The sequence below is a fragment of the Nannobrachium achirus genome, assembly GCF_963921795.1.
Source record: "Nannobrachium achirus genome assembly, chromosome: 11".
Taxonomy (NCBI): domain Eukaryota; kingdom Metazoa; phylum Chordata; class Actinopteri; order Myctophiformes; family Myctophidae; genus Nannobrachium; species Nannobrachium achirus.
Genome location: NC_137820.1, coordinates 18754380 through 18768141, shown reverse-complemented (window position 1 = coordinate 18768141; position 13762 = coordinate 18754380). Strand labels below are relative to the sequence as shown.

The 13762-nt window shown below is 46.2% G+C and overlaps 1 protein-coding gene across 1 annotated transcript in view; it reads right to left on the bottom strand.

The window, feature by feature from the left end:
* The window catches only part of vwf (von Willebrand factor), a gene marked incomplete at its 5' end in the record, with an annotated part of 44672 nt that overhangs the window by 29513 nt on the left and 1397 nt on the right, over positions 1-13762 (bottom strand). Inside the window, 18 exons of the mRNA XM_080736920.1 lie at positions 3783-3917; positions 4042-4180; positions 4299-4402; positions 5001-5152; positions 5434-5537; positions 6740-6992; positions 7539-7754; positions 8161-8353; positions 8437-8537; positions 8735-8873; positions 8994-9130; positions 9242-9288; positions 9757-9868; positions 9977-10099; positions 10378-10597; positions 12447-12568; positions 13015-13223; positions 13473-13575. Coding sequence (XP_080593046.1) covers positions 3783-3917; positions 4042-4180; positions 4299-4402; positions 5001-5152; positions 5434-5537; positions 6740-6992; positions 7539-7754; positions 8161-8353; positions 8437-8537; positions 8735-8873; positions 8994-9130; positions 9242-9288; positions 9757-9868; positions 9977-10099; positions 10378-10597; positions 12447-12568; positions 13015-13223; positions 13473-13575 — 2609 coding nt within the window. The remainder of the gene's footprint in view (positions 1-3782; positions 3918-4041; positions 4181-4298; positions 4403-5000; positions 5153-5433; positions 5538-6739; positions 6993-7538; positions 7755-8160; positions 8354-8436; positions 8538-8734; positions 8874-8993; positions 9131-9241; positions 9289-9756; positions 9869-9976; positions 10100-10377; positions 10598-12446; positions 12569-13014; positions 13224-13472; positions 13576-13762) is intronic.

Below are 13762 nucleotides of genomic sequence, written 5' to 3'. Positions count from 1 at the left end.
GTGCAGGGGTCTCAATCTTCCCAGACTAAGGTCCGCTGTTCTGATTGTACACACTTCAGATCTCAATCGAGCCATGGCGACCTCTATTGCCAAATGCCCATACATGGACAGATCCCCTCAGAATCCTTCCAGCCAATCACCAGAATTGTAACCAGCCAGGAACAAGGAGACACAGATGAACCAAAATCTTTCCAAAGTCATCAAAACTTTACCAAGACTTTAACTCTACCAGGAGAAGTAAAGACACATCAGCTGACCTATAGGAAAACACACATCTGTAAACAGTGTGACAAGAGTTTCAGTCAGTTTGGTTACCTGAAGAGTCACCAGCGAATCCACACGGGAGAAAAACCTTTTCACTGTAAAGAGTGTGACAAGAGTTTTAGTGTGTTATGTAACCTGAAGAGTCACCAGCGACTCCACACAGGAGAAAAACCTTTTCACTGTAAAGAGTGTGACAAGAGTTTCTGTCACTTAGGCCACCTGAAGAGCCACCAGCGTAGCCACACTGGAGAAAAACCTTTCTGTTGTAAACAGTGTGACAAAAGTTTCAGTCATTTAAGTGACCTGAAGATTCACCATCGTATACACTCTGGAGAAAAACCTTTCTATTGTAAATTGTGTGACAAGGATTTCAGTCAGTTGGGTAGCCTGAAAATTCACCAGCGTATCCACACTGGAGAAAAACCTTTTCACTGTAAAGTGTGTGACAACAGTTTCAGTCGGTTAGATCACTTGAAGAGTCACCAGCGTATCCATACTGGAGAAAAACCTTTCTGTTGTAAACAATGTGACAAAAGTTTCAGTCATTTAAATGACCTGAGGATTCACCAGCGTATACACACTGGAGAAAAACCTTTCTATTGTAAATTGTGTGACAAGAATTTCAGTCAGTTGGGTAACCTGAAAATCCACCAGCGTATCCACACTGGAGAAAACCCTTTCAACTTTAAACAGTGAAAACCACCATCTGCACAATAATAATAATAATCTATCTATAAATGCGAGAAGTCTCTGCGTGCGTGCGTGCGTGCGTGCGTGCGTGTGTGCGTGCGTGCGTGCGTGCGTGCGTGTCTGTCTGTAATCCGCGTATCTTGAGAACCGTTCGTCCCACCGGCTTCAGATTCGGCATGCGCGTTCCCCGCCGCGGCGCGGAGTGCAGTGCCAGGCCGGGCTGATTGTTGACATCAGGCTGTTCCGGAGAAAATCGGCACAAGCGCTGACTCATTGTGACATCACTTCATAAAAGGCTCTGACATCACGTACGCCACACGAGTCAACAAAAAATGCCATGGTTACGTATTGAATGTCATCAGTATGACGTAACCGAACAACGGGTATGATGGGTATTGCCTAACAACCGGAGGGGCATCATTCCCCACGGGTGGCAAAGCAAACAGGCTGCGTATACCGCTCAAGATGAAGACAGACAGATACAGAGATCTCCATATATGGGCATAAAATGGACGCAGACAAACAGATAAATGGGGTTTGCGTTAAAGGGTGGGGCATTCATTCCTTATTTACATCGTTCCCGAGTAGGCCGGTCCCCGACTAGACGATTGGCCGCCTGAAGGGAAGAGATCTCCATATATGGGTATAAAAGGGACACAGACAGACAGATACAGAGACCTCCTAATATGGGCATAAAATGAACGCAGACATACAGATATCTCCATATATGGGCATGATATCTCCATATATAGGCATAAATGGACCCAGTCAAACAGATGGTCAAAACGGGTCCTATGACAACAGTTATAATGGGGGTTTGCATTAAAGGGTGGGGCATTCATTCCCTATGTACATCGTTCCCGAGTAGGCCGGCACCCGACTAGACACTTGGCCGCCCAAAGGGCAGAGATTCCATATATGGGCATAAAAGGGACACAGCCAGACAGATACAGAGATCTCCATATATGGGCATAACATCAAACATATAATTTTCGGAATGTCTGAGTGACTGTCTGTCTGAGTGTCTGAGTGTCTGTCACAGCGTTTCTCCTCAGTGGCTGGAGCAATTGATCTGAAATCGCATCACCATAAGCATATGAACACACCTGACATAACTGTGAAGCCCGTTTGTCACTTTCACAAATCATATGCTGTATATTAGCATTTTTTATGGTGTACCTATATCTATTCTGCATCTAGCTTGAGGCATATCTATTCAGCATCTAGCATGAGGCAACATGTTTAGCCAGCTCTGTGTGTGTGTGTGTGTGTGTGTGTGTGTGTGTGTGTGTGTGTGTGTGTGTGTGTGTGTGTGTGTGTGTGTGTGTGTGTGTGTGTGTGTATATGTGTATGTGTGTGTGTGTGTGTGTGTGTGTGTGTGTGTGTGTGTGTGTGTGTGTGTGTGTGCAGGCGGGCGGGGGGGGGGGGGGGGGGGTCGGTTGTCTGGCCCTGTTACAGATTTTGTCCAAAAATCATGCAGATCGGTACACAGTATCTCTGTAGCCATTAAACGAAACGGGTATTTCTTACATTGATGCTCATACCAGTAAGGCTCCCTAATCGGGAGATAAGCGACCGTAGGTCACTTATCTCCACAAATAGGGCAAAAATGTGTTTTGCCAAAATCTTCCTCATCCATGTTGATGACATGAGTGTAGACATACTGTGTAGTGATTTTCGTGATTTTAGGGCAAAATCTGTAGGAGCAGTGTCCAAAAATGTGTTTTTAAAAATCGGCCTGGAGGTGGCGCTATATGGGACAGATTCATGTTGATGGGATGAGTGTAGACATACTGTGTACCGATTTGCGTGATTTTAGGGCGAAAATTGTAGGAGCAGTGTCCAAAAATGTGTTTTGCAAGAATCGGCCTCATGGTGGCGCTAGAAGAGGGCCATGTGAGAAATGAGGGGTGGGGTCTCCGCGCCGGCAAGGCGGACGAATAGTTACCGGCCCCGGCTGTCCCGGTCGCTCCTAGCCGGAGTTACGGCATTTTATGTGAGCTGCAGTGTAGGGGGTCCTCCACTGGGGGCGCCACCACTTTTGCATCCGTTCTGGAGCACCAGGAGTCGGTGGTCCCCGGGAATTCCCCGTGAGCAGCCCCGTTGGGGTGGTCATTTGGTCATGTTTGCGCATTTGGTCATTTTTTACATCTGGGGGTCCCCCAGGGACCTGGGGGTCCCTGGAGCTCTGGGGGTCCTTGGAGGTTGTAGTTTTGCAGCCAAGGAACGTGTGTGCAAAATTTGGCATGGATCGGGGCAACGGTTGCGGAGATATAAGCAGGGAAAAAGTGTGACGTGTGAGGTGTGACAGACAGACTGACAGACAGACGGAGTTACTTACACTTTGTGGTGGTTTTGATGCTCCTACATATTATCATGCAAGCACCAGTTAAAGTTACTTTCCATCCCTCATATACTGTGTGCACAGTGCACATCCCATAACCCACCCACTGCACATCATTTCGGAGCTCATATCATTGAACGGGTAAGGGCTAGTGGATGCAAACAGATAGATAGCTGCATATATGGGCATAAATGGACACAGGCAAACGTGTCGTATGACAACAGGTATAATGGGGTTTGCATTAAAGGGTGGGGCATTCATTCCCAATTTACATCGTTCCCGAGTTGGCCAGGTCGCCGACTAGACGCACCTGTGCTCAAACACGACACACATGCATATCTCCTTGTCTTCAATTTGTGTGTGTCTTTGATTGTGTGTGTGTGTGTGTGTGTGTGTGTGTGTGTGTGTGTGTGTGTGTGTGTGTGTGTGCGCGCACGCGTGTACACGTGTGTGTGCGCGCCCACGAGAGTGTAGGTTACAGTACCTCTCCGTGTTGCATAGTAATCACTCCTCCCTTGTAGATGACCGTCAGTGCTTTGGCACAACGATGTCCCACAATGCCACAGGCCTCGTTCTCCACCAGCACTCTGAAGGAACCGTCCTCTCCGTTGCACATATCCTGAGAGGGAGAGACAGGCAGAACATGAAGAGAGAGGAGATTTAATGGAGAAAGGAGATTTAATGTTTTGACTTCCAAGTCACACGTGCCTTACATAATCCACATAGTTCACTTGGTCTCTTACCTGCACCAGGACATACTGGCAGAGTCCAGGAAAAGAGTATTTGAGTCCATCAAATGTGATGTAGTGTCCTTCCCCGACCGTGCGACACACCCCATCACACACCTTCTCCGTGCAGACCCACTTCCTGTTCTCACACACACTGCACAGGGGAGAGCATGGTTAGGCATACACATTAGAGCCACATGCAGATATACTGGATATACTGTATCATATCAGTTAACTGCATGTGCATTCATGTTCAGGCCATCCTTTTTTACCAGGTGTTGCAATCCATGGAGATGCTCTGTCCTGCAGAATAGGGCCGGTTGTTATGGTAACAGGGACACTGTTCTGGCTTGATGCACTCCCTCCGGTGGCGCACCTGAAATCAATCATGTGATCATTCAGGGTGTGAGAGGCAAGTCTCTGGCATGCACAATCTCGCTTTCTTTGTCCTTACCCAATTATGCCAAATCTTTTCTCATACTTGTGTAATCCTGTCAAGTCAATGAAATGCCACCCTATGTAGGTACAGTTTTCAATGCAAATTTCAAACATGGCCGCCAGGTGAATATGGTCAACTGAAACCTATCCGAATCGCTTGCCTCTTCCTTTCACCTGACAGTGAAGAGCTTCACTGGGAGGATGTAGCGCATGCATCAAAACACCCTATTCCTCACCTTATTCCGTCTAACAGGTGCCCTTGACCAAGCAACAGGAGTCGCTAGAGCAGCGACAAAGGACTCCCTCCCCTCCTTCCAACTTCCCTCCCGCAAATAAGGCCAATTGTGTTTGTCGGAACACTTGGCCAAGCTGGATGCTCCAGAGGATGCAAACCCCTATTCTCTGCGGTGGTGGGCAGGAACCCCTGTCCCACCCGAGTGTCCCCTGTCTCACTTTTGTATTTACCCATACATATTAATACATATATGATTTTGAAAATGAGTCATTTTTATTGCATGACATATATGAGGCATTACAGTGCCAGAGGGACAGAGGCAACCAGGGATGCAGGCCTGACTGAGGCAGGGCAGGTCCAGGTTCTGGCAGGTCCTAGCGCACTCCAAGCCCTTCTCTCCTGCCTCACACTCCACCCGTGTCAGTGGGGGGGGACAGGGGGCTGACCGCCGATCTGTGGAAGAACAATAGACATGAAAAATGTACGCTAAGTTCTGATAGAAGAGTAAAAAAGCATTCTCTTGTGTGGGAGACCTGGGTTCAAAAAAATTTAAGTAAGAGTAAGATTTAGGGAAGAGATATATGATGGCAAATGAGTGCAGATTACTGACACATTGACCATTATGTCCACTCATGTAGTGCAACACATACAATGGACTGCAGACTACACTTATCAGTACAAACATTTAACACTCAGTAACAGGGATGTAATGTATCTCAGCAAACACACAGTACCTCTGGAAGGTGCAACTCCGTCTGCGTCGTCATAGAAGAGGTCCGACAGCATGGTTTCACCAGACTCACTGGAACTACAGCGCATGGCACCATTCTCACAGTAGCTACACAAACACAGAGTAACACCCATCATTCTTAGTTTTTGCACAAATATGTCCGCTCACGTTCAGAGTGACACATGTACACAGGTAAAAGCAAGGAAGAAACATTTCATATTAGTGTACAGTACAGTTTGTACAATGATGACAAACAGTTGTATTAAGCTACAAGTCTTGTAGCAGTGTGGTTCTCAAACCTTTTCATAAGGACCCCCTTGTATTTGGATGTATTATAGGGTTAAAGTGGTTGAACTTATTTCGATTCTATATTAAAGGAGAATTCTGGCCTTCTTGTCCATTCGCCCGACCCGACTACGGCTCCAAACGGGAGCGATTGGTTATGATGACAATCCGTCGTCTGTCGTACACACTGATAGTAGTCCCTCCACAGTGTCATTTTCACAGGACACTGCCATTATTATTTACAAAACGCAGGGTGCGCAAATTCAGAAGTCTGGCGAGACGGACAAGATTTCAAACGTGTGTTCGAAGCTCTGCGAAATAAACGGAATAATTGTTAAAACCAATCGCGGCTCCAGTTTGGAGCCCTGGTCGGGTCGGGCGAATGGACAAGATTACCTCGCATACATTTTGAGGTATGTGTACTTTACTGGAGTATTTCCAGTTTTCAGTACTTTTACTTCTCCACTACATCTCAGAGGCAAATGTTGTACTGTTACTCCGCTACAATTATTTGAAAACTTTAGTTACTAGTTACTTTTCAGATATAAATTATAATACGGTATTATAAAACATACATAAACCACTTTAGCCCTATCTTATACCGTGGCCATTTGAAAATAGCCGATCTACAAGCTCACAATGTGTCGCAACGTGAGCTTGTAGATCTGCTATTTTCAAACATTTTGTACTTTAACCTTGGGTACTTTAAGTACATTTTGAATTCCACTTTTACTTGTAAGGCTGCCCTCACACCAAAATACCTATGAGAGTGGAATCCGCGTTCCGCCAATGCATTTCAATGAGAGTGAAGCGGTTTCATGCCAGCAGAGGATTTCTGTAAAAAACGCTCCCTTCTCATTGAAATGCATTGGCGGAACGTGGATTCCACTCTCATAGGTATTTTGGTGTGAGGGCACCCTAACAGAGTATTTCTATATTGCAGTATTGATACGTAAAAAGTAAAACAACCGAGTACATTTTCTACCACTGCAAACATCATCTTCACGCATGCACAACACACTGACCAGATGCTGCTGTGGTCAGCGTAGACGTCGCTGGGCTGGTAGAGCTGTCCGTCATGCAGGCAGGTGCAGCGGTCGGCCGTCACACACCCTCCAGAGTCACTCAGGTACTGTCCCACTGGGCAGAAGCAGCCCTCCTCACACCCCCGCTCCCTCTCCCCCAGGCAGCCCGCCTCCGCCCCGGACAGAGAGCCACACGTCCGCTCACACACACTGCCGCAGGCCTCGTACACCTGGCCTCCAGTGCATTTCATCTCTGCCGTTAGCGGTTAGTTGGAACACAATAGAGTAGAATATAGACTTCATTTGCCATTTGCACGAATGCGTAGGAAATCTTGGAGCTCAGCTCCCAGGGTCAGCATTTAAAAAGACAGAAAGGACATCCTACAATACTACATACAGTATATCCTACAAAACTCTTTAAAAAATCTAATCAAATAAATAAGTACTTCATACAACTAAAACCAGTGCAAATATTGTAATTCATCTATCACGATTCAGGTCATCATGATCACCATCAAGGTAAACAAGCATAGATAATAATCCATGTTGTTGTATTACAAGAAGGTTGGAGGTTAACCACTTAAACCAGCGCTTGATTCCCACCCAGATCACTTGATTGATCATTAAAATAAACATGCTCTGAAAATGCATGCACCCCACCCATCTGACCATGCCTTAAGGGATCAAGTGGGTCTTGATCCGTGCGTGCGTGCGTGTGTGAGCGCTCCATGAGCACACGTGACTGATCTCATTCTGTCTATTTGTGTGAGAGTGACAACGTGTGCTCTGATGGCTTTACCACAGAGCGAGGGGGACCTCCAGTTGAGCAGAACTCCTCTGGCGGAGCAGGCGGCGGCGTAGGCCGACAGAGCAGAGCAGACGCACTCCTCGCCGTTCATGCAGGCACACGCATCGTAGCGACAGAAGCTCTGGAAAGGAGCCGGGTTCACCAGGAAGTGGCATGGGCTGAATGCGTCTGACAATATCGCTGAACACGCCTCCTCCGCAAAACGAACTAAGAAATGACAAGGAAAATGTATGTTGTACACGGTCAGGATTGGTGTTGATGTGTGTGGGCAATGATACATTACAAGGACAGTGCATCTGCAAGGAGGTAAGCATGAATCCGCATGAGGTTTTGACATTTCGACAGAGTGGTGAATGTGTTGTCATCAATGGCAATAAAATCAGTGAAATAAATATAGTCTTTTCACTCTCTATCAAATGTCTTTGCAAAAAAATAGTTGATCTACAACCATTGCGACGCGTTGTGAGCTTGTAGATCTGCTATTTTTTGGCAAATGTTTCACCCCAGGATAATGGATTTTGATTATCGCGATAATATCGTAAACCGCAATTTCTTTTGTCACAATAATCGTGACATGAAATGTTCATATCGTCCCATCCCTACAACTCAGTACCTCTCTTGGGATTGAGTGCACATGGGTCAGCCTCAGGTCTGTGGGTGGAGTCACAGTCTCCGTTGATCCTCCAGGATTGGCCGAAAGAATGAGGCTGGGCCTCAACCAGTCCAGCGGAGAGGAAATCATCACCTTGGTTACCGTTGTAGTTCCCACAGAGACCACAGGTCTGCCCTGCCCACGTTGTTCCCAGCTGGAGAAGGCAACAAAACGTTATTAGGGTTATCCAGGTTTCAGGCATCAATAATCATTTACAACAATGTAAACTTGTTCCACCTTTAAGAGCACCCGACCCCGTCCATCCCAGTCCAGACGAAGATCATTTCCAAACTTCACACTCACTGACGACTGGACTGAACTCTGAATGTGTAGATGACCTGTAAAACAAAATGCACGCTTTGGGAGAAAGACAATGGCTTAAGAAAAGACCAATGTAAATCCCAATGCAACTTGGAAATCTGGCAAAATGTGGACAGGTCAGGTAATACAATAAAACATTTGTGAAATCCCTCATTTGGTGTTTTGAAATTTGGAAAGACCTGGTGTATCGCAGCCTTAAATCCTATGACATTACCATGTAGCATGGGGGTCTGGATGTTCATGCCGTTGACAGAGACCATGCCTCCATGCTTCAGCTTCACTGTCATGTTGTCCAGAGAGGGCAGGGTGAGAGTCACAGAGCGGGTGCACACGGCATCCTGGTCGTCTGCACACTGAAGCACAGCACAAACAAGGCATAGCACTGTCAAATCCTGAGTATTGAATTTGATGACTGTGAAAACACAGATAGAGAGACATGAACTGCATTTAAGTCGGCATACTACAGGCAATACCTGTACAGTCTCAATGATGACCGAAAACTGTCCCTTAGTGCAGTCTCTGGCCAGCAGGTACTGACACTGTCCGGTGAAGGTGAAGAACTTGTTATCGAAGGTCTTGAAGTGAGCCTGCCCCATCACCAAACACTCTCCTACAACACGGTACAGACAAAAGGTTGCTTCCACAATGCCGGAAACAATGACTGAATAATGAGGAACAATCCAGAGTCAGTGAAAACAGTGAGCACATCTTTCTTCCTCACCGGGGCAGCCTTCATTGGTGCATTCCCACGAGCCGTGACGGCACACACTGGAAATAACAGAGACAAACAACACTTGGTTATAGTGATTGAAAACATGTTATGAACTGTACAGTAACAGTATACCGTATGCGTCGATGATTATTTTAGTCAGGAACACTCACGTCAAAGTAAATTTAACCATTATTGCGTAAAAGGAATACAGCTTAATACATGTCATATAACTTAGTCAGACAAAATCACAAGTATTTGAGCTTAGCCAGACTGATCGTGCAAAGGTGGAGGCTGGGGCGGAGGAGGAGGCAGCTAGCAGTGAATGTTCCGAAGCTTTGATTGGAGTATGGCAGTCATGTGACGTAATGACCAGCAGATATGAGAATGGGGAATGAGAACAGAGCTGACTGACAGCTGACTACAGCTTGTCAAGGCGACTCCCGTGTCCTGCATAAACCAACGCTGAAGCTTCAATTATGCTGGTATGTACAGTGTACATGTATGTATTCTTGACAACCACTCACCAGGTGTTACAGTCCTGAGAGATGCTTGATCCTGGAGGGAAGCGTCTGCCCATGTGCACACAGGAACACTGGGACACCTCCACGCAGCGGTCTCCGTCCAGTACCTTCCCCACTGACACACGGACACGTAGATACTGTTATTTGACATGTTTGGAGACCTTAAGACACAGACAAGGATGAAACTGATGGAGAATAGGAGTGTGAAGGGGTTGCGTATTACCGGGGCATGTGCAGCCGTCGACGCACTCTTCCTTACACACCTCCTGGATGTTGAGACTCTGGCAGGTGGTAGAGCATGACTGGCTGCATTCCTTGTACTCCATCCCAATGGGACACTTGGGGGCTGTGGACAGAAGCACAGACACACATGTGTATTTGGGTCACAGGGATAAACAGGGCCAGTTTTCCTATTAGACACTTAGCGGGGCTGCATAGTAAAATCCCATGGTCAATTTGGACACACTCTCACACACACACACACACACACACACACACACACACACACACACACACACACACACACACAGCATACACATGTGTGCCCGCGCGCACGGCTGCACGCACAAGCATTATGACCCATGCATGGCCTTAATGGCTTGTCAAACACATTGTCGGACTTACAGCATTGGCTCTCCTCCAGCCAGCCTTTTAGCAGTATCCCGTGGGCGTGGCATGTCCGTGCGTACTCCAATAGGATGGCGCAGTGGCAGTCTTTGCCCGCCCCTTGGCCACAGTGACACGCCTCCTCCTCACACAGGGCCAGGAAGGCCTCTGGAGAGACCAGGTGGGCACAGTGCAGAAACACACTGGAGGTCTGCAGGACACCACAGCTGGACACCTCCTGAACACATGCCGTACACAGGGGCATCACAAAGGGGGGAAAAGTGGGACTGAGTTACTAGGGCCCAAGGTGGACAGGCCCTAGTTATTGTATACTTTAGCTATTGACATTTTTTTGTGGCCTGGAACTAAATATTTTGAGATGGGGGTCCGTAACCAAATACATATCATTTTGCATTGGGGGTCCTTCACATGAAAAGGTTTGAGCACCACTGACAAAAAACCTTTTTGAAATATTCAAAGGCTTGCACAAATTTAAAAAAATAGCAGATCTGCAAGCTCGCAGCGTGGCACTCGGTGCCGCGCTGTGAGCTTGTATATCTGCTATTTTTCAATAGTTAAAGCACAAAATAATGCGTAATAATGCGTTTCCAGTCTAAATGGGACAAACCCCCTCCCCCTAAGAAGAACATTCATGGGGGGCCCGCAGTGAATCCTTGTACCCAGGGCCTAGAATTTGGTGCGACACACACACAGATCCATTCATTGTTTTTAGCTGTGATTAAAGAAATATGATTGAATGCCACTTTCAGAACATTGTAATTGCTGACAGGAATCGCTCATTCCAAATCAATACACACACAGGAGATACATTTCGTGTAAACCCCAAATTAACTATGACTATTGTTAACATTCATCATTGTGATGGATCCAGTGGCTTTTCACAAACTTATTGGAGTTTTACAATTGGCTTTCCGCCATGGATGCCCAGTGATATAGAGTAAGGTTCACACAAACATGTCCACAGTGCAAATCAATAGAAATAACTATTTCACAAATGAAGAAACCACATACACAAGGGACTTACCAGCCTTGAGACAGCTACAGTATTTGGGGAAGTGGATAAAAATAGTTTGCATAAGCCCATGTTCTCTCCAATGGTGCGGAGAGAACCAGCTGAAAATACTATGAGATTCAGTATATCACAATGGATGTCATTGTGGCCTTTATCATGACATCAGTGTACTTTCCAAAAGAGGGATTGTTCATCTTACAATCAAGAACTAGTTTAGGTTCTCCTGTTGTTAAAAATACCAGATAAACACACACAGTCAAAACCCCAGTGTTAAATTATTCGCAACTCAAAGAGTGTGCAAAATGCAACATTTGTACAATCTCAGAGCTATGGTAAATTAACACTTTAAAGTGCAGATCTATAAGAAGACTAGTTGATGATGGCTCTTTGATAGGATGAAGAACGAACAGATGCAGACAAGGAGAGTGTCAGGGTCACTTCTCTTGCCTCGTTATTATAAAAGCTGACAAGACGAGAGAACAGATGAGACACTAAAGTGACTAAAGAGGAATGTGTGTGCTTCCCCAGGGAATTAAGTGTATGTACTAGATATTCTCTTGTTCACTATTTACATGAGGTAGCTAGAATACATTTCCATTATGAATAGTATTTGGCTGTGGCTATTAAAGTTACTTTTCGGCTTTAGAGGAGTGTAGAGACATAGTAAACCAAGGTGAGAGAGTGAATAGATACAGTACGCAAAACAAGAGTTGGGTTTGAACTCCGGTCCTCGCAGTTCATAGTGATGGTGCACTAACTGGCTGAAACATATTTCTCAGCCAATTAGTCTCACATTTGACAGCTTAGCACAACATTGACCTTCACTAGCTGGTCTTCAGCTAGTGAAGGTCAATGTTTCGTCTTTGTGATATGTTGTTTTGGGTTTTTGAACAGACTCAAACACACACGCACGCACGCACGCACGCACGCACGCACGCACGCACGCACGCACGCACGCACGCACGCACACACACACACACACACACACACACACACACACACACACACACACACACACACACACACAGAACATGAACATGATTGGCCCTCTCACCACTGAGGTGTCTTTTGTGCTGTTACAAGTCTGGCTGGCAGGGGCGACACGTCGACAGGACTGACCAGCTCCCTTCATCACCCATGAATTTGCAAAGTCATAACTGTCCTCAGTCTGGAAACCTGAAATCAAATTCACACAGACAGAAAACAACCTCAAATTGACAGATTCTTTCTTAATCTGACCCAGACCTCTCCACCGTTCTCTTGCTTACTTTCTCCTCGTTATCTTTTCCTGTTATGGCTTGCAACTCTTCCTGCTGGTGAGCGGTGCGGTGACTCAGATCGTTTCCTAAATTCCAGTAATTACGCACTTAGACTTTCTTTTCATCCCTCTCTCCCACACAAACACTGTCTGACACACTCACACTGCTTCATGCAAACCAATGCCAGTTTTATGGGTCCCATGCTAGATTTTGGAGAGTCCGAGACCACTGATACATGTTTTTATTTGCAGATACCGATGTCATCAAAGAAGTCTATATAAGTGGCCTATGAATCAGCCAAACCCACATATCGGTCTGGCTCTAGCAGAGTCACACACTTGTATATCCCTCCCCTATTTGTACCTTCTTGAGCAGTATAATCATCGGTGGGAACGGAGTTGAAGTTGCCACACAGCCCACAGGTGCGGTTGTCATGCTGTTTGGTCAGCGTCACAGCGACGTTGGCGGCGTTATCGATGGTAACGGTGAAGCCGAACTCCTCGCTCCACAGCCTATAGAAGCCCAGCTCCTGGCCTGCGAACACGGCATGAGATGCATAGGGCAGGGAGAGCCTACACAAAAAAAGACACAAACACTAGAATTTCCCAATCCCCTGCACCAGTGAGCTGTACAGTATGTTGTACTATTGGTCAACAAGAATGAGTGCTACTGATTTGTCATGTTTTTATGCAATAACCGTTTTTTTTTTTTTTTTTTTTTTATGTATCCATTTGTAAGTAACTCTGAGAGTGTACAGATGTTTGGCTACATTTGTACACCCTCAGTGTTAAATGAACAACATGGAAGACTTTACTGCGTACCTCTTTCCTCCTTGTGAGAGACGACCATCCACAGACAAGTGCAGCTCAAAGACGTCCCCCAGAAACAGAGTGACGCCGCTCCTCCTCCCATGGGCAAAGTCACCTGCAAACATACAGCACACAGTCAGAAACATGCCGACGTGTAACCATCACAGATACAGTACGACAGACACAATAAGACACACGTAAGTCAGACACAGACGCAGACAGACTCACAAACACAACAAGACATGGATACAGACAGACTGACAGTCACAGACACAATTATGGACACACAGACACAGATAGAC